The sequence below is a fragment of the Sciurus carolinensis genome, chromosome 2 (assembly GCF_902686445.1).
Source record: "Sciurus carolinensis chromosome 2, mSciCar1.2, whole genome shotgun sequence".
Taxonomy (NCBI): Eukaryota; Metazoa; Chordata; class Mammalia; order Rodentia; family Sciuridae; genus Sciurus; species Sciurus carolinensis.
Window position 1 is genome coordinate 61049556 of NC_062214.1, and position 24244 is coordinate 61073799.

The window sequence follows — 24244 nt, forward strand, 5'->3', positions numbered from 1 at the left end:
TTGAACTTGTGATCCTGCTTCAGCCTCCTGAGTCGCTGGAATGACAGGCGTGTGCCTCCATGCCGAGCAAGTTGGCCCCCCTTTTTTTTTTTTCCTCTTTGAGGGAGGATATGGGAGATTGAACTCAGGGCACTACACTACTGAGCCACATCCCTAGCCTTTTTTTTTTGTATTTTATTTAAAGATAAGGTCTCATTGAGTTGCTCAGTGCCTCGCTTTTGCTGATGCTGGCTTTGATCTCTCAGTCCTCCTGCCTCACCCTCCCAAGCTGCTGGGATTACAGAAGTGTGCCACCACACCCGGCTAAATTGGGCTTATTTTGACATAGTCATGCAAGCATGGAATTTAATTTGCTCCACTTTTTGTCCTCAGTGCCTCTTTTCCTCCCCTCCTCCCTCCATTTCCCTTCCTCTGCTATTGTGCTTTATAGATATATACATAAAGGTGGAATTCACTGTGGTATATTTATACATGCACATAGTTTAATTTTGTCAAAATCATTACCTGTTTCCTCTCCTCGTGCCTCTCCCTTGATTTTTCTTCTTGTACTCTACTGACCTTTCCTTAATGGTATTCTACGCACCTGCCCCCTTTTTTTCCTCAGTTTGCTCTAGCTTCTGCACATGAAAGAAAATAGATACTTGATTTTCTGAGTCTGATTTATTCACTTAACCTGATGTTCTCCATTCTATATCTGCTTATTAGCAATGCTATAATCTCATTCTTCTTTTACATTCCTCTTTTTCTTGTGCATGTTTTCATTCTGGATCTGGTTAATTGCATCCTCTTGACATTGTATTACTTGTTTCCTCTAAACCTGTATTTCCTATAAACTGGTATTTAGCCTATTTTGAGTTCAGACTGACATTTCCATTTTTACTGTAATATTGTTGACATTGTTTCTGAAAATATTAACATAATTTATTTTCTTTATCCTGCATTTTTATACATACATTTCCAAATATCAATATTAATCTTCCTGTTAATAAGACTTGCCCAATGCAAAGTTTGATTTGTTTGCATGCTTTCTTTTCCTTATAATATTCCTACTAACAATGTACAGTATTTAAAAACTATTTGAAATTGTTCTTCTCTGTGATTATACCATCAGCCTAATTTATAGACCCTTTTGTTTATATTTCTTTTTAATTTTTAGGAAGTACTCTTATATTCTGATTTAACTTTGTTTTTATAATTTCTAAAACACTTGCAGGTTCCAAAGTCAAAAGAGTAAAATAAGGTATACATGCTTGGAGAATCTTACTTTCATTTCTATTTTCCATCCCTGTTCTCCTCAACTCCCTTGGGTTATCATCCCTATTAATTTTGAGTTTATTATTCCATTTCTTCTTTTGTTTTGAATCTAAACTGCATAGTTTGGTTTCTCTTCTGCAGATGAAAACACATACATACTTTGTTCTGTACTTAACTTAGCTTCACATCTGAGAGCACTCCATGTCATGTAGAGATCATCCTCCTTTCTTTTACAATTTCCCAGAATTCTACCATATAGATGTGTGTCACGTTATCTTTTTTGTTCCCTGTTTATGGGTTCCTTTTAGTCTTTTCCTGTTACAAATAAATTCACAAAGCATAAATATGATGTAATGAAATATATATACACATACGTGTGTGTGTGTGTGTATGTATGTATAATATTTTCTCTTTGCCAGCATGTCTTTGGGCTATATTGTAGAAGTGGGTCCTGCTGGAGCCTGGGAATGTATACATGCTTTGCTTTGATATTGCAAATCTTCCTTTATAAATCTTGTGTTGTTTACGTTACCAGTGTTTGTTATTGCAAATCCTCCTTTATAAATCTTGTGTTGTTTACATTACCAGTGTTTGTTAGTACCTGTTGATAAGCCTCACAAACACATATTGCTTGGATTTTTGCTGATAAAAAAGAAGTGTATCTCAGTTTTTTTTTTTTTTTTTGTAATGAGCAAGGTTATACTTCTTCTCCAAGAGCATTGACATTTTGTTGTCCATAAACTGGTTCTTCATATATTTTGCTCACTTTCTATTGAGAACCATCTTTATTTTCACAAAAAAGTGGCATTTTCTTGTAGATTTCAGTTTGGACTCTTTGGTTCGAGTAACTGGGTTTTATTTTTACTTCTAGGATCATTGTAATTCATTCCTTCATTCGTTTGTTCCTTCTTTCCTTTCACCAAGGGACTCTTTACCAATACGCTGTATTCCTAGCCCCTTTAAAATATTTTCATTTTGTGACTGGTCTCAATAAGTTGCTGATGCCACCCTCCAACTTAAAGTCTTCCTGCCTCAGCTTCCCAAGTAGCTGGAATTATAGGTGTGCATTGCTGCACCTGACTTGGATCATTATAATTTCCAATGTAGATTAGAGTAACCTTTTCACCTTTATCATTTCAAATGGGTTAGATGTTAATGTGATCCCATACTTTTTCAGAAATATTATGAAGGTCAAGTATAATCATCTTTAAAACACTTGGTTTTTAAAAAAAAACTTGCTAATGGGATTGATAGAAAAACAAGGAAGAAAGAAGCTTCATCATAATATGATACCTTCAGAGTCTTATTTTGTTAGTTTTATAAGAAAGTCAAATAAAATAGGAAGATTAAACTACAACTGCAAGCATCAGTATATTAAAAAAAACTCTGAGTGCTAAAAAAGGAATTGTTTTGCACAATTGTGATTTGCAAATATTAAGTGAGAAAATGTTCGTTTTACAGATATTGTATCTTTGAATTAACAGTAAGCCGGAGATTATAGAGAAGTGACTTCGTGATAAATGTTTTGTCTGAAACTTTAATAGTTTTCACTTAAGAATTGTGAAATTTGCATTTGTTAGGGAAAGGACCAGGGAAAAGGAGAGGTCCAACGATCAAGATATCTGGAGTTCAGGTTAATGTGAAATCCATTATCCAACATGAAGAAGAGTTTGAGATGCTGCATAAATCCATCCCTGTGGACCCTGAAGAAAAAAAAAAGTGAGTATATTTTGTGGTACATGTGGGATGGTTGAACATAGATTTGATATTAGTTATGTGTAGTTATGTAGTTTGTTCATTGTCTCTTCTTTAACATTATAGAAAACTCTCTTTTGTAACGTCCTCCTGTTTTTAAACCCCATTTAGATACTGCTTAACCTGTCGGGTGAAAGCTGCACACTTCGATGTAGAATGGGGAGTGGAAGATGACTCTCGCTTGCTGCTAGGAATTTATGAACATGGCTATGGAAACTGGGAGTTAATTAAGACGGACCCAGAGCTGAAACTGACAGATAAAGTAAGTAACTGCGATGCTAGAGATTTCTACATTTATTGTATATTTTTAAATATTACTTATTTTTATCTATTTTTAAGAAGGGGTGATCAAATTGGATACTAATAGAATAGTAAATTCCTGGGATTTCTTTATCCTTGGAAATGTTGCCATCTTTAGTGGACTGTGGCACTGTCTCATGGGTAATAATAAAGGGATAGACAAAAATAGCCAAGTGAAATTTTAGGAGAAATCTTAAAATACTGATATTCACTACAGGTCAAATCTCATTACAACAAATACCAGGGTAAGTATATTAATAAAAGCATTTCTGGGCCCTAGTTGTTGGCCCTTTCTTTGAAAGTATGTTTGAAACAACCATATTTCAGTTCTGCACACAATTAATGAGTGTCACCTCGGTATTTTTTGTAGTGAAATTAAGTTTTGACAGTACTTCTCCCACAAAATTGAGCCTCCCACCCTGTCTGTTGCAAGTAACAAGGCCATAAGTAGAGCTGAAAGCAAGGAAAACCGACTGGCTTAAATTTTTGTAGGATTTGCTCCAGGCGATGCTCCTAGCAGGGCTTTACCTGGCACATCAAACAATGCTCATCCCATCTGGGTTTTAGGAGGGTGACAGCACCCTATCATAAGCACTGAGACCAAATCCAGTTTGGCCTGAGAGGTCCAACTTTGGTAGCAGGGAGCAGATCATGTCCTGGCATAGCTCAGTGCTCTCCGGCAATGCTCTAAGAAGCATTTTCAATCTAAAATGAAGCTTTAACCTAGCTCCAGGGATTCCCTGCTCCTGGAAGGAGGAAATCCACGACGGCTGGGATGCTCTAGCAGATGAAGCCACAAGCCCCTCCTACCTGAGTTGTTCTACCCTGTTAACAGCACAGGTAGGAGCCAGTGGGAGAGCTGGATTTCTCCATCCCATTTTGTAAAACGAGAACGGCTCATGAGGGATTTTCAGTGACTGGGAGCCATGGACATGAGATAGGATCTGAGGCTTTATCTATTTTGGGTGGTCGGGGAGGGAAAGGACTGTGCTGACTTCTTTGTTATCTGTTTATCCTGATTTACTAACCGGTTATGGGTGGTGGTGGGTGCTTCTCTTCCTTTCCTGTTGAAGATTCTGCCTGTGGAGACAGATAAAAAGCCTCAGGGGAAGCAGTTACAGACTCGAGCGGACTACTTGCTGAAGCTACTCAGGAAGGGTCTGGAGAAGAAGGGGGCTGTGACAAGTGGGGAAGAGGTGAGTGCATTGCCAGCTGGGTGTTTTCTAGGGTTCCAAAGTTCCAACCCCTCAGATTTAGGAAGGAAAAGATAATATCCTTTCTGGGCACCGCACAAAACAGTACCTTTTCATGATCAGATACTGTTTTGACATTCCATGATTATGGTTTGGTTGGTAATAATAGAAATGCACATTTAATAATTGACTAACATCTTGGCAACTTTTTTACAAACCCATTCTCTTCAAATATTGAATCAATCAATCCTTGTTCTCCTCAGAGCCACTAGTTCATATGTACTATTAACTGTTCCCTTTTTCTGGTTCCTCAGTTTTGGAACATAAGGATTGTCTATTGTGTCTAACTGGGCTGCTTGTAAAAATGGATCCCAGAGGTACAATGGACATTTGGAATTCACAGTTAATGTCAGAAACTGGACTTCAGTTATGAGTACCTTACTAGCTTAGTGAGAAATACCAACTGAGCTGCTAAGTAATTTATCTGAAATTTATCTCCTTTTATTTTCCCAACTTATTGTTTCAGTTCAGGCCTAGAAAGATGGGGAGTCACGGTATGAGATACTACAAGTTATTTCCTCTACTACTGCCTGTGTGTGTGCCTTAAGTGCTCTCTTATAGATATGCCATTTGTGTTAGTTTCCTTGTATTATAAATAAAACAAATTTTAGAAAAAAATTATACCTTTTTCTTGCTGAGCACAGTGGTGCACACCTGTAATCCCAGCAGCTTGGGAGGCTGAGGCAGGAGGATGGAGAGTTCAAAACCAGCCTAAGGAAAAGTGGGGTGCTGAGCAACTCAGACCCTGTCTCTAAATAAAATAACAAAATAGGACTGGGGATGTGATTCAGTGGTTGAGTGCCCCTGAGTTCAATCCCTGGTACCCACCCAAACCCCAAGAAATTAAACATTTTTCAGGCAATAGTATAATAAAGTAGCATATCATTCTCCAGACAATATGGTGAATATGTAATATAATATGTATTAGATTTTAGAAAGATGTGTTTTAGATTATCATATTTGAGTGGATAAATATTTTAACCTTATTTTTAGATAAAATACTTTGGGAGTTTTTGTTGTTGTTATTTTTGGTACTGGTAATTGAACCCATGGGTGTTTAACCTCTGTTCCACATCCCCAACTCTTTTTATTTTTTATTTTGAGACACAGTTTCACAAAGTTATTAGGGCCTCACTAAGTTGACTTTGAACTCGTGATTCTCCTGCCACAGCCTCCTGAGTCATTGGGATTACAGTTTTGCACCACTGTACCCTGCTGATAAAATACTTTGTTTCCAGGGTTTTTATTGTTAATATTGTCATCTTTAATATTATTGTCATTATTATGGTTACTATTAGTAGTGCTGGAGTTTGAACCCAGGGCTTTATGCATGTTAGACAAGTGTCATAGTACTGAGCCCCCCATTCCTAGCCCTAATATGTTATTTTAAATTCTGTTTTTGCATATAAGGTACTGCCTGCCCTTTTTGGCAAAAATTTTATCTTTAGGACAAATTCCAAAAATGTCGAACCAATAGGTTCAAGGAATATGGCTGTCTTTATATGGTATGGGATATGTATCCTCCCTGGGGTTTTTATGTTTCGTATTGTTTTCAGGTAAAATTAGTTGCTCTTTTCACTTCTTTGAATTTTCTTGTTTAAATTATGTAGCTACTACTGCATCAAAGGATCAAATGTTATTTGTCATGCATTTGAGGGACTTGATTTGTAGTTTTATCATTTTCTTTTTTTTTGTAGGCCAAATTAAAAAAGCGGAAGCCTCGAGTAAAGAAGGAAAACAAAGCACCAAGATTGAAAGATGAACATGGACTTGAGTTTTCATCTCCCAGACATTCAGATAATCCATCAGAAGAGGGAGAAGTAAAGGTATGAGGCTGTATTTTATTTGAGGATTATTATTATTATTTTAATTTTTAGTCGTAGATGGACATAATACCTTTATTTTATTTATTTTTATGTGGTGCTGAGGATTGAACCCAGTGCCTCACACATGCCAGGCAAGTGCTCTACCACTGAGCTCCAGCCCTAGCCCTGGTTTTTTTTTTTTTTTTTTTTTTTTTTTTAAGATCTATTTATTGTGCCATTGGGTATAAAATCATTTATATATAAATTTATATCTATCTGTCTATACATATATATATATATTTTTTTTTTTCACTTAATCTGTTGGAGAAGAATGCAGTTGCAGATTCATACATGATGGAACTAATGTGGGGAACCATGAATATTTTAATAATAAATAACAATTGGTACTTATCCTCATTTGGGTAATTAGGCCAAGTACCAATACTAATATTGAAAGAAAGCCCAGGTCTAATATAAAGGCATGTGAACTATGTAGTTTAGTCACTTGTTAGGTCCAAACAAAACTCTGTGAGTCAGGATTCAGATATTAGAACTTCATCCATTACTAACTGACTGGACAGGTATGCAATCTCTTTATTTTCTTTAGTCCTCAGTTTTTTTCTGTCTATGGAATGGGAATGATAATGACTCTCCCTCCACCCCCCCCCCCCCAAACACTGCTAGGGATCCAACTCAGTGTCTCACATGTGCTAGGAAAATGCTTGCCCACTGAGCTACACCCCTAGCCTGATAATACCTATCTCAAAGGTTAGTTATGAGAATTATGTGACATGATATAAGTAAATAGTATCTGCCTGTGTCGGGTTATTACTAGAGAATTGAGAATTGGGCAAATGAGTGCTTTAAAGCTCTGTGATTGAAAATAAGCTTTTAGTTTTAAACATAGTGATGAATCACTGAAGATAGTGCTGCTCTCTCCAGAAAGTAAACAAGGAAATTCAAAGTTTAAGGCAAAAGTTCGTAACCCTATTTGTTTCCTAGGATGATGGCTTAGAAAAAAGTCCAATGAAGAAAAAACAGAAGAAGAAAGAGAACAAAGAGAACAAGGAGAAGCAAATGAGTTCTAGGAAAGACAAAGAAGGGGACAAAGAAAGGAAGAAGTCAAAAGATAAGAAAGAGAAGGTAATGATGCCATTCTGCTTATTGGAGATTCCCAGAGCCTTTGAAATTTCTTTTAGACTAGAAATGGAATGGAGTTTGAGGGCTCTGGACTGTCTTTTTATGAGTATATTCAAGAAGAAAAGATGGGACTGTCACCAGCTAGCATGCAAGTTCAGGGTGTTAATATACAAGGCTCTTACTTGGATCTTTTATTACATGTTTTGGAAAGGGGGATATTTGAAGTGAGATAGGACAAGTGAGAGAATTTGCACGTACGGGTAGGTACTTGAAGTACTTAGATTCATATTAGAAGAACACAATCCACAAATTGATTTGAATATTTGAAGAGTTGAGATTCAAAACAAATAGCAAGAATTTTTGGAGTAGACATGGATAGAAAGCCTTGCTATTATATAATCTTCATGTTGGGACCTTTTCAAAGTTCATTCCAAACCACAGAATTAGTGCAGTATTGTATGTATGCTTGTTGACTTCTGAGAAAGCAATTGCAATTGCTCATTTATCATTGCTAAAACACACAACTAACACCTATTCAACCACCCAATGATAACTCTTACTTCTTAATGAGTACCTTTGGAACTTTTCTCTTTTGCACATAGGAAAAAATGTAAAATAAAAATCAGATCAGACCATTAGAGTAACCTTTTCTCCCTGCTTAGCAATAAACAGTTTTTCCAGTGAATAAACAAGTATAAAAATAGTATTTAATAGATGGAGAGGGTTCTGTTTGGCTATAACTTAATGGAAGCAGTTCAATTCTCCCATATTGAAATTGCTTTTCCTCCACTTTGTCAGTACTGGGAATTGAAGCAAATGGTGCTTTATCATTGAACTATGACCCCAGACCTTTTTAGTTTTTATTTTGAGACAGTCTCCTGCTAAGTTGTCCAGGTTGGCCTTGAATTTCTTATCCTCCTACCTCAGCATTCCAGGTGTCTGGGATTATAGGCATTCTCCTCCATGCCTGGCTGCTTTCCAATTTTTAAGAGTATAAACCATACTGAGATAAATATGTCTGCATTTGTCCACAGAAAAACTTTTTTTTTTTAAAGTTGTAGGTGGACACAGTACCTTTATATTATTTTTATGTGGTGTTGAGGATTGAATCCAGGGCCTCACACATGCTAGGCGAGCACTCTACCACTGAACCACTACCCCAGCCCCATAAAAACATTCTTATTTATTTATTTTGGAGATTGACTCCAGGGGTATTTTACTACTGAGCTACATCCCTAGTCCTTTTCATTTTGAGACAGGGTCTCACTAAGTTCCTAAGGGACAAGACAGGCACCTGGCTAAGACATTCTTTTTTTAAAAGTGAAATATTTCAACAACAGAAACAAAAGAACATTTTAGGAAGCATCCATTATCTACTGCTGTCATATTACAACTATTATTGACAATTTTTCCATATTTATTTCAAGTGGCTTTTTTTGGTTAATATGTCTTACATTCATTAATTCACTTACTGATACTACTGAAGCTGCTCTCCTTATAGCTTCCTGATAGCATTACTTTTCTTTCCATTTTCCTCATAACCATTACTCTGAAGTTGGTGTGACACCTTCCTATTCATACTTTTATGCTTGTACTTCATGTGACAGTCATATAATCATAAACAGAGCATCCTATGCATTACATGTTTTTAGATGTTCTAACATGAAGACATTATATATATATATGATATATATATCCTTCTGTAACTCTTTATGTAATTTTGAGATTTATCCATGTTGATCAATGTAGATTTCAGAATATACATTCCTACATCAAAGGGTAAGCTGTTAATCAAAGTTGCTACATGATACTCCGGAAGAGTTTTATTAGTTTATAGTCTTAATCTCATAATGACATTTTTTATGCATTTCATGGGTGAGGGACTAGAAGACCAAATATAGCATTGGTGAAATTGAAGTTACAGTTAAGTGCTTTTAGAGTCAGAAGTGGAAATAATGTATGATTAAGCTATTAATCTTATAAGTTGGTATAAAGTGACTGTCATAGTTACTCATTGTAGGTAAGAAGTCTACATTGCAAGGCAAGGATTGTACAAATGACAATGACTCCTTGTAATTCTTTTTTTAAAAGCCTAAAGGTGGTGATGCCAAATCTTCAAGTAAATCAAAGCGATCTCAGGGTCCTGTCCATATTACAGCAGGAAGTGAACCTGTCCCCATTGGAGAGGATGAGGATGATGATCTGGATCAGGAGACCTTCAGCATTGTAAGTGCTGAAATGAGGGATGCTGGTGTGTTACCACAGTGCTTGCTGTGGTTTTATCCTTTATAGGTGCAGCCACAGAACTTCAATTGGTATAAACATTGGTATGTTACTTAACATATCACATTGCTTATGATATCTGAAGACTGTGTTCCTAACTAGGTTGGCATAAAAAGATTAATTTTTTTTTTTATCTTGTTCTTTAGTGAGAAATAAGTCTAAGGATTAAATTTTGTGTCTTGTGCTCTTTGTTGGAAAGTCTTTAAGGACGCCCAGGTATTTGGGAAAGAGTAATGATCATCGAGCTCCATTTATTGAGTATCCTTGTGCTATGATAGGAGATACCATATTGAATAGGGAATTGTTTCTATCCTTGTAGACTTTGTATTTGATTCAGGGAGATAGATAACTACATGAACGATGCTAGCACTACTGAAGTGGGACCGGGAAGGGAGAGAGCTTGGACAGTGGGAAGATCCTGTGAGAAGGGGACTTGACCTAGTCAAGAGAAGTCAGGAAGGCTTAAGGAAGTTATGTTCAAATTAGGTTATGAAGGAAGAGTGATAGGTAATGGAAGAGAAGGTGAAGGAAGGACATGCCAAGTCCAGACAATGTCATGCACAAAGGTTATGTGGCAGGATCCCATATGATGCATTGAACTGGTGACAGAGGCCTCGGCAGCTAGAGTGATGAGAGCAAGGCCATCTGATGCTGGAGGAGGGTCCTGCTGAGTACATTAGAGCAGTGATGAACGTGCTATACCTTATCTGCTTCCATGTTGTGGTGCTAAGAGCTAACACATTACCTAGGAAATATGGCTCCATTTCCTCACAATAGGTGAAGAAGGTGATGGGCAGACAGTACACAGATCAGGCCTACCATGGGATTGAATAAGGTCATTTTATCTTCAGGGCACCTTCAATCCATGGTGGAACTGCTTGCATAGATTTCATCATGCCACAAATCCTCAGTTACCTCTATCCTATCTCTCTATGGTTTCTTCTGCCCAAACTTCCACAAGTCACAGTTTACTCGAATAGCTTATTTAGGCTAAAAGAAGAAGTAGTCTTTTTCTGAATTTGGAAATACTCCTGCTCTGTGGAGAATGGAATGTTGACTACAAACAGTCTTCTCACTGTTTTGACCTCTTTTTCTGTATTCTCCAAAACCTACATGCATATGTGCATGTTTTTTGTAGTTATCTCAGTTTTCTTAATTCTCTTTTCTGCCTCTGAGCTCTCTGAGGGCAATCATATGTATTATATAAAATTCACTTCGATGCTAGAAGTATATCAATAAACAAATGAACTGAGTAAAAATGAGTTCATTATATACCCAGCTTTCTGATCCTAGATTTTCTTTAGCCCATTATTTATAAAGAAAAACAGTATCTGATGCTTATATAATATCATTTTAGAAAATGTTTTTACAAGCCAGGCACAGTAGTGTGTACCCATGGTCTCAGCTACTTGGAAGACTAAGGTAGAAGACTTGCATTAGCCCAGGAGTTCAAGGTCAGCCTGGGTAGCATAGTGAGATCCTATCTCTAAAGGAAAAATAAATAAAATTTAAAATGTTCTTACACATAGTCTCATTTGATCTTGGTTTTATACTTGAAATATTTTTAAAATACAGAAAAATTTCAGGAATATAATAGACATTGTTATAGCTACAGTGAAACCTTGTCAAATACATTTTTAAGACTCAAAAATAAAAGTGGCATCCCCTGGTATTCCTCAACTAAACCCATGCTTTTCTTTTCTTCCCTCCCATAAGTGCGTGATTCCTGAATTTGATAATTAGGCTTATGTGTGGTTTTAGAATTTTACTTCTTGATGTCTGTAAAGACTGTAATACCTCACGTAAATAGCCAGTTACTATTGGAGTTCTTTATTTGCAATTTTTTCACAAAAATCTGTAAGGTAGGTTCTCATCTCCATTTTTCATATTAAAAAATAAGGTGAGTGGGTTGAGTAATATGTCCTGTGTCACACAGCCAAGACAGGAGAACAGAGTTTTGACCCAAGCAATGTGGCAGGAGGGCTTGACTGTACCACACAACCACCTATGTATCAATAAGCAAAATATAATATTGCTTTCCATGTTTTAAAACTTACAGTGCACTGTATGTATCCTGTAACTTGCTTTTACCCTCTCATATTTTTGAGATTTAACCATGTTGATCATTATGGTTCTGATTTAAATGCTTAATGTTACTTTATAAAAATAGACTTCCATAGTTCATTTCTTCTCCTGTTGATGGACATTGGGGTTTTTCCAGATGTTTACTAACATAAACAAGGCTGTAATGAAATTATTACAAATTTTTCTTGTACCCATGAATGAAACTTCTGGGCTATGTGGCTGGAGCAGAAATGCTAGGTCACTCATTGGGCATGTGCATCTGCCACTTCATTAAATATTGAATATCTCTTCAAAACAATTCCTTCTTGTGAGGAATTTGAGTTTCGGTTGCTTTCCTGCTCGCAGAAATAGTTGATAACTTCTGATTATAATTTTTGCCATTCTGAGAGCTATGCAATATTAATTGGTGGTATATTTTAACATTATGTTTTTATATTTATTGGGCATTCATGTTCTTGTGAATTGCCTGGTCATATCCTTTACCTCTTGTGGGCAATTTGATTTTTTTCTGTGAGAATCCTTTATATAGTCTGATTATTGCAGTTATTTACAAGTATCTCCCAGTTTTTGGTGTGTCTTTTTGAGTCCCCCAACTCCCTACATCCCTTTTAAACCTTTTCTTTGTGGTGCTGGGGATCAAACCCAGGGCTTTAGACACACACTGGTCAAGTGCTCTGCCATTGTGCCAAACCCCTGGTCCCTGAAACTATTTTATTTTTAAAATTTTATTTAAAAATGTTTTTTCTTTTATTCTTTTGAGTCATACATGACAGTAGGATTTTTTTTGACAATATTATCCATACATGGAGTATAACTTCCCATTTTTATGGTTGTATGTGATATGCGGAGTTATACTGGTTGTGAATTCATATATGAACATAGGAAAGTTATGTCCAATTCATTCTACTGTCTTCCCTATTCCCATTCCCCCTTCTTTCCCTTTGTCTAATCCAGTGAACTTCTATTCCCTGCCACCCTTACTGTGTGTTAGCTTCCATATCAGAGAGAACATTTGACCTTTTGTTCTTTGGGATTGGCTTATTTCACTTAGCATGATAGTCTCCAGTTCCATCCATTTACTGGTAAATGCCATGATTTCATTCTTTATGGCTGAGTAATATTCCATTGTGTATATATACTATATATTTTTAATCTGTTCATCTTTGAAGGGCACTTGGTTTGGTTGCCCAGCTTACCTATTGTGAATTGAGCAGCTATAAACATTGACTTGGCCATATCACTATAGTATGTGGATTCTGAGTCTGTTGGCTAAATACCGAGGAGTGGGATAACTGGGTCAAATTGTGATTCCATTCCTAGTTTTCTGAGGAATGTCCATACTGTTTTCCATAGTGGTTGCGCCAATTTGCAGTCCTACTAGCAATGTATAAGTGTACCTTTTTCCCCACATCATTACCAACATTTTCAATTTGGTTTATCAGTTTATTCATTTTGAGTATTTCTGTTTATTTTTTTTCCAGAATCTCTATCTCTTTATTGAAGTGATCTTTTATTTCCTGTACTTTATCTCTGATTTCACTCCTTACATCGTCCTTTTCCTCACAAGTCAGTTTAACTATGAATATTCTAAACTCCTTTTCTGACATTTCTTCCACTGAGGTATCGATGGATTCTGTTATGGATATCTTGGTTTGTTTGGGGCAATTTGTTTTCTTGCTTTTTCATGTTGTTTGTGTACCTATCTAACAGTATGAATCTGAGGCAGTAGAGTTTTTATCCTGAGACTTATAGTGTACCTGAAGGTTTCCATTACCTCACCATTTAGGGGGAGACAAATAATAACAACAACCAATGCAAACAATATGCTGCATTAAACCAAATAGTTCCTGCTGTGACATCTACAGTGTTAATTGTCACAATAAACAGAAATGATATGATCAATTATTGCCTACAATAAAAATAGTAAGTTTGCAAAAGGGTTTACAGTTCTGAATGGTGGACAGGGAGTTAACAGAAGTGATATATGGGATGTGATGATTATGGGGGAGAAGGAGAGAAGATAGAAGTAAAAAATAAAAGGAAGAGTGAAAGAGAACAATAGAGATTGGCTATTAGCAGAAGAAAAGAGAGAAGGAGAAACAAGGGAAACATAAGTGAGAGGAAAATAATATATAAATAAGTAAAACTTTAAATGATTAAAAATAAAAAGATAAATATATAGCTGAAATATACTAATCAAACATCCTAGTCCTCAAAAATCTGATGGATGAAAAATAACTGGCCTTAGAAATGCTGAAAATGAGGGGAAAAAAACCCCATATATGAATGTGTATAGATATCCATGAATCATTAAGGTCACAATTAAACAGAGAAGAGAAAATAGGGGGGAAAAAATCTCAATGAAAAGTTAAAGAATTGTTTCCTTTGGAGTTTAAAAGATTCAACTTTCCCTTTCAGCATTGTTAGGTGGGGTCATTTGCGGTGTGATGCTTACTTTTACATCCTTAAGGTGGGGTTGCTAGAGTGAGAGAGGTAATCCCATAGGTGGAACTCTTAGAGGCAGAGTTTAGGTTTAGGTTGGCTCCAGGCACTTCTCTCAGTGCCAGTTGGTCTGGAGATTTAAATATCATTGCAATTGCCAGTCAATGCTGGAAGAATGTACCCCAGGGATCTCCCCTGGGTTCCAGTTCTATGGTGTGAAGCCAATTCTCAGTCCACTACATCATCTGTGGACCCTGGGCACCCCATGTTTACTGGGTTCAGTCTGCAAACCCAATCTCTCCCATCTCTGCTCTTTCCAATTTCAGGCCAGGCCAGACTCTCTCCCAGCTTGTCCTGCATGCAGCTGGATTAGAGGGGGATGGGGAAAGCTGGGTGGGTACCAGTCGTACCCTTTATAAACCTCTCTCCACCTTTGATTTTCTCCTGGTCACTTAGGCACATGCTTTTCTTGCAGTGAGGGTTTGTAAGACCTATATTTCACCCCAAAGTCAGGTTTACCGGGTATTGACTCCCTCAGCTGCCAACCCCCACCCTTTGGCTGCAAAATGGTTCCTTCTTCTGTACTCACACAGCCAGAAGAGATTTGGCTTCTTTCTTGCACAAGGATATTGTGCAACATTGGGCAGTGCCTTTGATCTGTAAACTCTTGGTACCCAGACATGCGTCAGACCTTCTAAAAATGCAGGTTCCTTTAATTCCCTTATCTTGACTTTTGGAGGGACTTCTGGGTGGTACATCTGGCCACAGTATTATCCGTGGCACTGGAAATTTCTTCCTTTTTTATTACATCCAACTTCCCAAGTCCCCAGTCTGCTTTGAATATCCAGTATTAAATTCCAGTAAAAGCTCCCTGACCCCCTTTGTTGACCCACCTTGCTGAGAAGCTTCCTATCTGCTTTCTTTGTTTCATGCCATGAAGTAGCCAGGAAAGTGACTTGCTGTATTCCACCATCTTGAAAATCCCCTGAAACCTATTTTAAAATATGCACAGATCATAATTGCATAACTGTAGTAATTACTACAAACTGATGGAAATTTGTAAGGTTTTCATTATTATGAAACTTTAAAATAGGTCTTAGTTCGTTGTGTTAGATATCCAGTCCTACAATTCTGAGAAATTTCCTTGAATTGTTTTGTGATAATTTTGTTTTCTTACATTTATATTTATGCAATTCCTTGTTTTGGGATATCAGATTCTGGAGATAAGTGTCTTAATTTTGTCCTTTAAAATTTTCCTTTTCTGCTTTTTACTTTCTGGTGGATTTCTTTAACTTTATCTCCCCTTAGTTCTCATTTCTTAGTTTCTCATTTCTCTTGTCATATTTCATTTCCAAGATCTTTTCCCTTCTTATGGCTCTCTGAATGTTTTCATATTTGTTTTTTATCATTTCTCAAATGGTATTGGCAATTCTTAGTTATCTTCTCATATTTAAGAATGGGGAACTAAACATCTGATTGGAAACTCTGAATTTTTGTGGGTTGGACTTTGAGAGCTTTTGCTGTAGGGTGATCCAACTGGACTGCTTCCACTGTGAAGCCTCCAGTGAACCAAATCACCATCTTTTGGTTTTTCCTTGAGGTAGACAAATTTTGTTACAAATTCTAATCTTCTGACTGGAGAGTATGAAGGCCTAGCTTCCTTCATTCTGAAATCCGAAATCAGAATACTGGCCAGTGGCCCATGTCATATTCATATGTTCATTTAATCCTGTTGTCACTGTGATGTCCTTTCCCCTCAAGTATGACTGTATAGCCAGTATAGAGGCCTTTCTTCTGTTCACTCTAAAAAAATAAACCTATGTCTGATAATGACAAGGCATAGTCAGAACTGGGTGATGTTAATTATGGATCTGGGTATCTGTTACTCCTTATGTAGTCTTTAAACCAGTCCTTATTTTATCCTTCTTCACCACACCAGAGATACTGGCCTTTGGGGGAATTTTATAGTTACAGATCAGGGTGGTTCTATACTGACTACACTGCTAGCTTAAGGTTTCACTTTCTCAGGTCTATTACTTCATTTCCCATGCTGCCATAGTTTTTTGTTGTTGTTTTCTCTCTGAATTCCCCTTTCTTTATGTGCTTATCCTTTTCAAATTAAGACAGTTTTAAAAATCTTTATTTCCATGAGATTAGGAAGGAAGAAAAAATATTTGTTATGTTTAGTTTATCATCTTTATCTGGAAGCCCATCTATTATTATATGTCAAGCCTAAAGGATTTATACATATTTTATCCTGCTTTCTTAGATGCCTTGTGGTAGGAGGTTTTCAGATTAGGTTTGTAGTATTCTCATTTGATCTTCATAATGGCCTCGTGAAGCATTATAGTGATGTTTTTGCAGCTAATTAAACAGAGCAAGGTGTAAAATGTTACCCCATCAGTGATAGTGCTGTCATTTGTACCTTGGTCTCCTGGCTCTGTGTTTATACTTTTTTCATTCTACTGGCATTACTCCCTCCTTTTTTAGTGATTGTATGGCATGAGGGTGGGCTGTATTTTTTCCGATGTGGGAAGTTAGGGCACGGTAAGCAAAGAGCAAGACTTTCTACAGGTAGCTTATGTCTCTACTCTTCTGGCCTATTCCAGTGTAAGGAAAGGATGAGGCCGGTGAAAAAGGCACTGAAGCAGCTTGACAAACCCGACAAGGGACTCAACGTGCAAGAACAGCTGGAACACACCCGGAATTGCTTGCTCAAAATTGGCGACCGGATAGCCGAGTGCCTTAAAGCCTACTCAGACCAGGAACACATCAAACTGTGGAGGAGGTAACCAACCTTGCTTTGGCAACTGCTCAGTTTGATTTGATGAGTGTGTGTGTGGGTTCTGATTTTGTTTACTAAACAAAATCACATCCAAAAATTATGTCACATCCAAAAATCTTTTTTCTAACAGAATTCATCTGTTGGCAATGTGCCTTCAGACTTCAACAACTTCTTTTTCATCAAATAGGCCTTTCCACTATAATCAACCTTTAGTAAGGGCAAGATATTAATGCAATTTATAAGAAAAAGCAGTCACATTAGATTTGCTGGCCTAGTTGCAGAATAAAGACTCTTTAAACCTATAAGGAAACTGGATGTGGTGGAGTATACCTGTAATCCCAGTAACTTAAGAGCCTGAGACAGAAGGATTGCAAATTTGAGGCTAGCTTCAGCAGCGTAGCAAGATCTTGTCTCAAAAAAATAAAAAGGGTTGGGGATGTGGCTCAGTGGTAAAGCACCCCTGAGTTCAGTCCCTAGTACAAAAAAAGAAGGAAAACTGTAAGGGATAGAAAGACCTTCTGGTGTAACTGTTCCACTCATCTAAGGTTGATACTCAAACATTCTGATAATATTATATCTGCTACAACTAATTAGTTCTATGCCAACACATGAGATGAAACAAAGGTTAAAACCATAAGAACTATCAATTCTCATTCCCATCTTATTCTTTAATAATTAAAGAACTCTAGTAGTAGCTTGTGTTGATAATAGTTAATCTAGAACTTTACAAACAGGTTGAAGTGTCTCTTGTTTGAGGTGCTTGGAGCCAGAGATGTTTCAGATTTTGTATTATTTCTACATAATGACTTGACTTGGGGATGGGACTCTGTTCTAAACAGAATTCATTTATGTTTCACATACACCTGATGCACATTGCCTGAAGGTAATTTTATAAAATATTTTTAGTATACCTGTGTTTTGACTGTGACCTTTCACATGAGGTCAGGTGTAGAATTTTCTACTTGTGACATCAGCTCAGCACTGAAAGTTTGGGATCTTTCTGATTAGGGATGCTCAGCATGTTTCATATTTGAATTATTACTATACCCTGAACGCTGTAGTAACTTCTTTTTTATCTGACTAGAATATAACAAGAGTCATTCCTAGTGCTTGGATCCATGAAGTTAGGCTTCATACTGTGCATTTGGATCTGCCGTGTTAAATACTTCAGTCACTGTGATCTTGGCTAGCTATAGTTCATAAGAAAGTCATTGTTCTTAAAGAGTTCAAAGTAGTACAAGGTAAGACTTCTAAGAGACTTTCCATCATAAAGTGATAAAAGCTAGATATAGTATAGAAATTGTAAGAAGGAAGTACCTGCAGAAGGAGAGTCAGGTAGGGAAGCCTTCTGAGAGAAAGACCTGTAGGTAGGTACATTTGCGCTGCATGCATGCAAGGCAAGTGGAATTGCTTAAATGAACAGAATTCTTAGGCCTTTAGCAAAAGCTTGAAAGTAGGGAGGGCAGTGAGGTGACTGGGAGGTGTGTAGAGTTTATAGGCAATTTGTTAAGAAAACTGAAACTCTTTATAAGAGACCTTAGAAATTAAGGTAAATGGCTTTCTACCTGATGCAGCAAATTTAGTAATTAGGGAGCCTATATGAGTGTTCTGCCCATTAGAAAGCTTAAAATGGTGTTCTTTTCCCCACTCACTATAAACTACCCTAGCATGTGCAGTAATGTCATGCTAAGGTGAGTGTGATGGGATTGGAGGAAAGGAGTCACTGAGAGTTTTAAGGAAGATGATAGGCCTTAGTGATGAGTAGGAGGAAAGAAGGACAACAGAGACAACCAACTGAATGTAGGTCCTAATGGGAGATGGTGGTGAAGAAGGATGATGTGACAGAGTTCATAAAGTAGGGAAGATGGAGGAAAACTAACTTAAAGGAGTGGAATCATAGATACCATGGATACAAATTACAGTTTGTAAGCTATTGATAGAATACCCCTTTGTGGAGGTTCTCTCTACCATGTCTCAGGTGGAGGAGGAAAGCGTTAACTTTCAGAGGAGGATGTTGGCGGTATATAACTCAATTACCCAAAAAACTTACCTACTTAATGAACACACAAGAGCCAATACTCTTTTTATAGGGAGAGAGGGGGTGTGATGGGTCTGGCCAGACCAGCTCTGGCCTCTTTCAACAACAACATGGAGTTGCCCAACTCTCCTTTATTTATAATATACAGGTAAAGGGGGCAAGGACCAGGAGGAGCTTCTTCTGTGATGGACAGAATAGGGTAGAGTTAGGGGAGCCATCCTCTTAGGGGGAAAATTCTAGAAGGAGATAGGGAACCACTCCCATGCAGCGTCACATGCCTCCCAGCAGTTCCTACAAGCCAGGCTTCTGCATCACATGGCTTAACCTAGTCTAATTCTGCTAAGGACGGCTTCCCACACCCCTTCAGTCAGATTCTTTTGATAGAAGCATATAAAGATATATTATTGATGAAAATACTGAGAGAATATTTTTGTAACTGTAAGAATATTCTAAATAATTTAAATTGTTTGTTTAATTCTATAATTTACTAGGACTTCTATTATTTTTTTAGGAATCTATGGATTTTTGTTTCCAAGTTTACAGAATTTGATGCTCGAAAGTTACATAAGTTATACAAGATGGCTCATAAGAAAAGATCTCAAGAAGAGGAGGTAAAGTACAATTCTAATTCATTCAAACAAATAAAAATCAATTCCACAGAAAAAATTCCTTAATGACTGTTTTTACCTGGGGAAGTGGTTGTAGACTTGTGGGTTTTGGGTGGTACCTCTAGAATTGTTATTGGATTTTTTGCCTTTGCTTTATAGTTGGAGGCACAGGTCTAATCAGGGTGATGAAAGCTATCACAGGTCACAAAGTATGTGGCCTGCAGCCCCTTCTGTCTCAAACAGTATGCTCTTTGACCATATTAGCTGGTCAGTTTCTTAGCATACTTCTCCAGTAGTCAGGCAGTATGACTACTGCTTATTGGGTAAAATAATTCATTGAAGCCAAACCATCTTTTAAAATTGTGACAAGGATTCATTACCCTGTGTTCTTATATCCTGGAGTAATTTATTCACCAGCTTTTTCTTCCATATGCACATGCCTTATGGTGGCTTATAAAGCAGTCTCCTAATAGGTAACAAGATTGTGAGCAGAAAATACTTTTTCTTTTCTGGGCTATGTATTTGGTATCCTTCCAGCTTTTGTATGTAGAGGGGTCCCAACTGCTTACTTCAAGAAGTGAATGTGAGAACATGCCCCCAAATTGCCTCCCCTTTGTATTGAGTAGTAGGACAGGTGCAAAAGTGTTTTGGTTCTTGCTACAGTATTAGTACTCCTTGTGTAGACATGCCTGTGTGCAAATCTACTGATTTGCCATGTGGACTCTACCCAAATCTGCCAGTTATGAACATTTTAAATACCTCCACTCATGTGCCAGCTCCATGAAAGCAGAAAGTTCTTTCTCTCTCATTCATTGTTCTGTCTCTCAATGCCTAAAATTGTGACTGGCCAGAGGGTACATATGCAGAAGTATTTGTTGAACTTAGACTATGCCCAGTACTTTGTTGGCCTATGAAGTAATAACCTCAGTTACTTGATAATTTTAATTTTATATGGAAGAGTATGATATAGCTATAATACACTAATTTATTTGCATATACTAATGTTGTGAGTGTAAGATTTACATTATCTTATACATTGTAAAAAGTCTGTAAAAGGTCCCAGATGGAGTAAAGTAGTTATGAAAGGCCTTTAGGCTGGAGTGAAAGTTAACATAAGGGTCTGAAGATGGGCACAGTGGTAAAGGACTTCATTAACTTAATTATCAGAAGTTAGTATATTTTCGTTGAATAACAAAAATTGTGATATCCTACTAATTGAGGTGGTATACATTGTCACAGCCTTTCTGGAGGATAATGCAGCAGGATTTATCAAAAAACTAGCACACACCATTCTGCTTCTGAAGAATTTAGCTTAAGGAGATAATTAGGGATTTAAATGTGTTAATGGAAATGACTTGGAAGTTCCAACAATAAGAAATAGGTTACCATAGATCATGATTATATAGATAATTGGGGTATGCTGTTCAACCATTAAATGTAATATTGTAAAAATACACATTTACATGGAAAATATTTTCACAGCATATTAAGTGAAAAAAGATAATACCAAACAATATTCGTTTTGTTTTATAATGTATAAAAATCATATAAAAAGTTTAGAAAGATGTGTATCAAATTATTAAGTCATTCCCTTGTTGATTAGATGTTAGGGTACTTCCTTTTTCCTTTTTTATGTTTTAATATTGAACATTTTCTTATGAGGTAAAGGAGTGATGTTATTCCAACATTCAATGCTCAGCTTGATGACTTTTGTGTAGGAACTAGTTTCAACTGGATGGTCGTGGATTGTTTGTTCTAGTTAGCTCTAGAAAGTTGGTAATCCTGGTTTTGTATTATCCAGATGCTCCTCCAAGTGCTGACAGCCTGGTTATTTTTTCCAGGACATACACAGGAGCTTCTAGCAGTCTGTGCATGTGTTCTCACAGGTACTTGTCAGTGGAGATTGGTTCTCTTTGTACTGACCTATACGATCAGACTCAACAGATGGATCACTATTAGACTGTCAATACTGTGGGACCTCTGTGGAATTTATGAGCATTTTTGTTAAGAAAATAGTAAGTGGAAGGTTAAAAGTCAAGAAGGACAAGGAAAATATTCAGAAGTGATGATATTTATTCTCCTCTCAGGAATTAAGCCTGGGATCTTAAGCTATTTTGGTTTCCTTTTAATCTACAGGAGCAAAAGAAGAAAGATGACATGATTGGTGGTAAGAAACCATTTCGACCAGAGGCCTCGGGCTCAAGTCGGGATTCTCTTATATCTCAGTCCCATACCTCGCACAACCTTCACCCTCAGAAGCCTCATTTGCCTGCCTCCCATGGCCCACAGATGCATGGACACCCAAGAGATAACTACAATCACCCCAACAAGAGACACTTTAGTAATGCAGGTAGGCCATTAAGTGGAGTTTTCAAAGAGGTGCCAAAAGCTTCAGTAATTTCATTTTCCAAAGACTGCATCTGGACGTTGGTGCTTTATTCTTCTCCAAGACTTTATTGTCTTCTCTTTTCTTGGTGAGATAAAGCATGAAATAAAGATCCAAAAGATTATTATTCCATCTTTAAATTAAGAAGAACATAGCTACAATAAACAAAAGCCTAAATGGGTAGACTTAGGGGAAAGGTGTACTGTTCTCTATGACAGGTAAATGGCTAAGACTGCTAATACAGAAAGGATGCTTGTCATTTGTAACAAAAAGGTAATCAAATAGAGAAATGGGCAAAGGACAATCAACAGAGTGAAGAAACAACCCACGTAATGAGAGGAAATAACTATCCAATGAGAGATTAATATCCAGTATATATTAAGAGCTCAATAGCAAGAAAATGCCCTGATTATAAAGTGGCCAGAAGGATCTGAATAGATGTTTCTCTGAAGAGGGTTATAAGAGAAGAATTCTGAGTTGTCTTAAATTAAATTACAGGCCAGAGAATGGAGGGAGGAAAAAGATAAGAGAAAGTGATTTTAACTCACAGCTTCAAGCTAAACCAACTAGAAAAAGAAGTGCTTCACATTCTTTTCCAGTTTGCTGAAGACTATTCATCAAGGCCACATCACATTCTGCTTTTGGAACCAGACAGTCAAGAAGTAGCGAAACTTCTCTTTATGGACTAACCTCCTATCCCAGGAGTCTGCCCACTTTGCGTTGTCCTGCCCCTCTGGTCTGTAACCAATGTAGGTTCAGTGTAAATGATATGTTTCTTCTCCATAAATTTTATTATAAAACACCCAAGCCCTTTAGGTTCAGTGGGAAATTTTGACTAGCATCTGTACAGCTCAATAAACAGTTTATTTCAGAGACCTGTTAGTCTCAAAAGTTTGATTGAATGGCGTACAAATGGCCAACAGGTATATTTAAAAGTGCTCACCACTAATCGTCAGAGAATATGAATTAAAACCACAGTGATAAATCACCTCACACCTGTTAGAATGGCTTTTATCAAAATGACAAAGAATAATGTGTTGACAGGGCAAGAAGAGATAAAGCTTGCACAGGGTTAGTGAAGATGTAAATTAGTACAGCCATTATAAAAGCATGTGGAGGTTTCTAGCAAAATGAAAAATGGAACTATAATATGACCCAGCAGTCCCACTACTGCAAGTATATATCCAAAGAAAAAGGAAATCTGTATATTGAAGAGAGATTTACCTCCATGTTTATTGCAGCATTTTTATTCACAGTAGCCAAGATATAGAATAAACCTAAGTGTCCCCTCAACAGATGTGTGGATAAAGAAAATGTACATACACCCAATGGAATACTACATAGCCATTAAGGAAAATGAAATTCTGCCACTTGTGATGACATGGGTGAACCCAGGGGACATTATGTTAAGTGACATAAGTCGGGCATAGAAAGACAGTTATGGCATGAGCTTACTTATATGTGGAACCTAAAAATGTTGAACTTGTAGAAGCATAGAGTGGAACAGTGGTAGCAGGGATTATAGGGCTGGGAGTGGAGTGAGGAAAATACCAGTCAAAGGATACAAAATTTCAGTTGGATTGGAGGACTAAGTTCAAGTCATCAGTTGTACAGTGTGACTGTACTATAGTCTTGAAAATCACAAAGGGAATATTCTGTGTTCTCTCCAAAAGATAAATGTGTGAGGCAGTGCATATGTTAATTAACTTCGTTTAGCCATTCCATAATTACACATAATTTTAAAACATGTATGGGATAAGTATACATAATTTTTGTCAATTAAAAAATTTTTTTAAAAATTTATTGTTATTGTAAACAAATGGGATACATGTTGTTTCTGTTTGTACATGGAGTAACAGCATACCATTTGCATATTCATATATTTACATAGAGTAATGATGTTTGATTCATTCCGTTATTTTTTTCCTCCCCCCCACCCCTCCCACCTCTCTTTTCCCTCTATACAGTCCCTCCTTCCTCCATTCTTCCCCCCCTCCCACCCCCCATTACATGTCATCATCCGCTTATCAGTGAGATCATTTGTCTTTTGGATTTTTGAGATTGGCTTATCTCACTTAACATGGTATTCTCCAATTTCATCCATTTGCCT

The 24244-nt window shown here is 37.0% G+C and overlaps 1 protein-coding gene across 3 annotated transcripts in view; it reads left to right on the top strand.

Annotated features, from left to right (window-relative positions):
- The window catches only part of Chd2 (chromodomain helicase DNA binding protein 2), a 121118-nt gene that overhangs the window by 82968 nt on the left and 13906 nt on the right, over window positions 1–24244 (top strand). For 2 of the 3 annotated variants that reach the window (XM_047537817.1, XM_047537819.1), the window contains 9 exons: window positions 2835–2973; window positions 3121–3271; window positions 4383–4505; window positions 6260–6388; window positions 7370–7510; window positions 9599–9733; window positions 16927–17105; window positions 19652–19751; window positions 21885–22098. In XM_047537817.1, the coding sequence (XP_047393773.1) occupies window positions 2835–2973; window positions 3121–3271; window positions 4383–4505; window positions 6260–6388; window positions 7370–7510; window positions 9599–9733; window positions 16927–17105; window positions 19652–19751; window positions 21885–22098 (1311 nt within the window). Of the gene's footprint in view, window positions 1–2834; window positions 2974–3120; window positions 3272–4382; window positions 4506–6259; window positions 6389–7369; window positions 7511–9598; window positions 9734–16926; window positions 17106–18186; window positions 19190–19651; window positions 19752–21884; window positions 22099–24244 lie in introns of those variants that run through there. The other variant, XM_047537822.1, reaches the window with a different exon arrangement.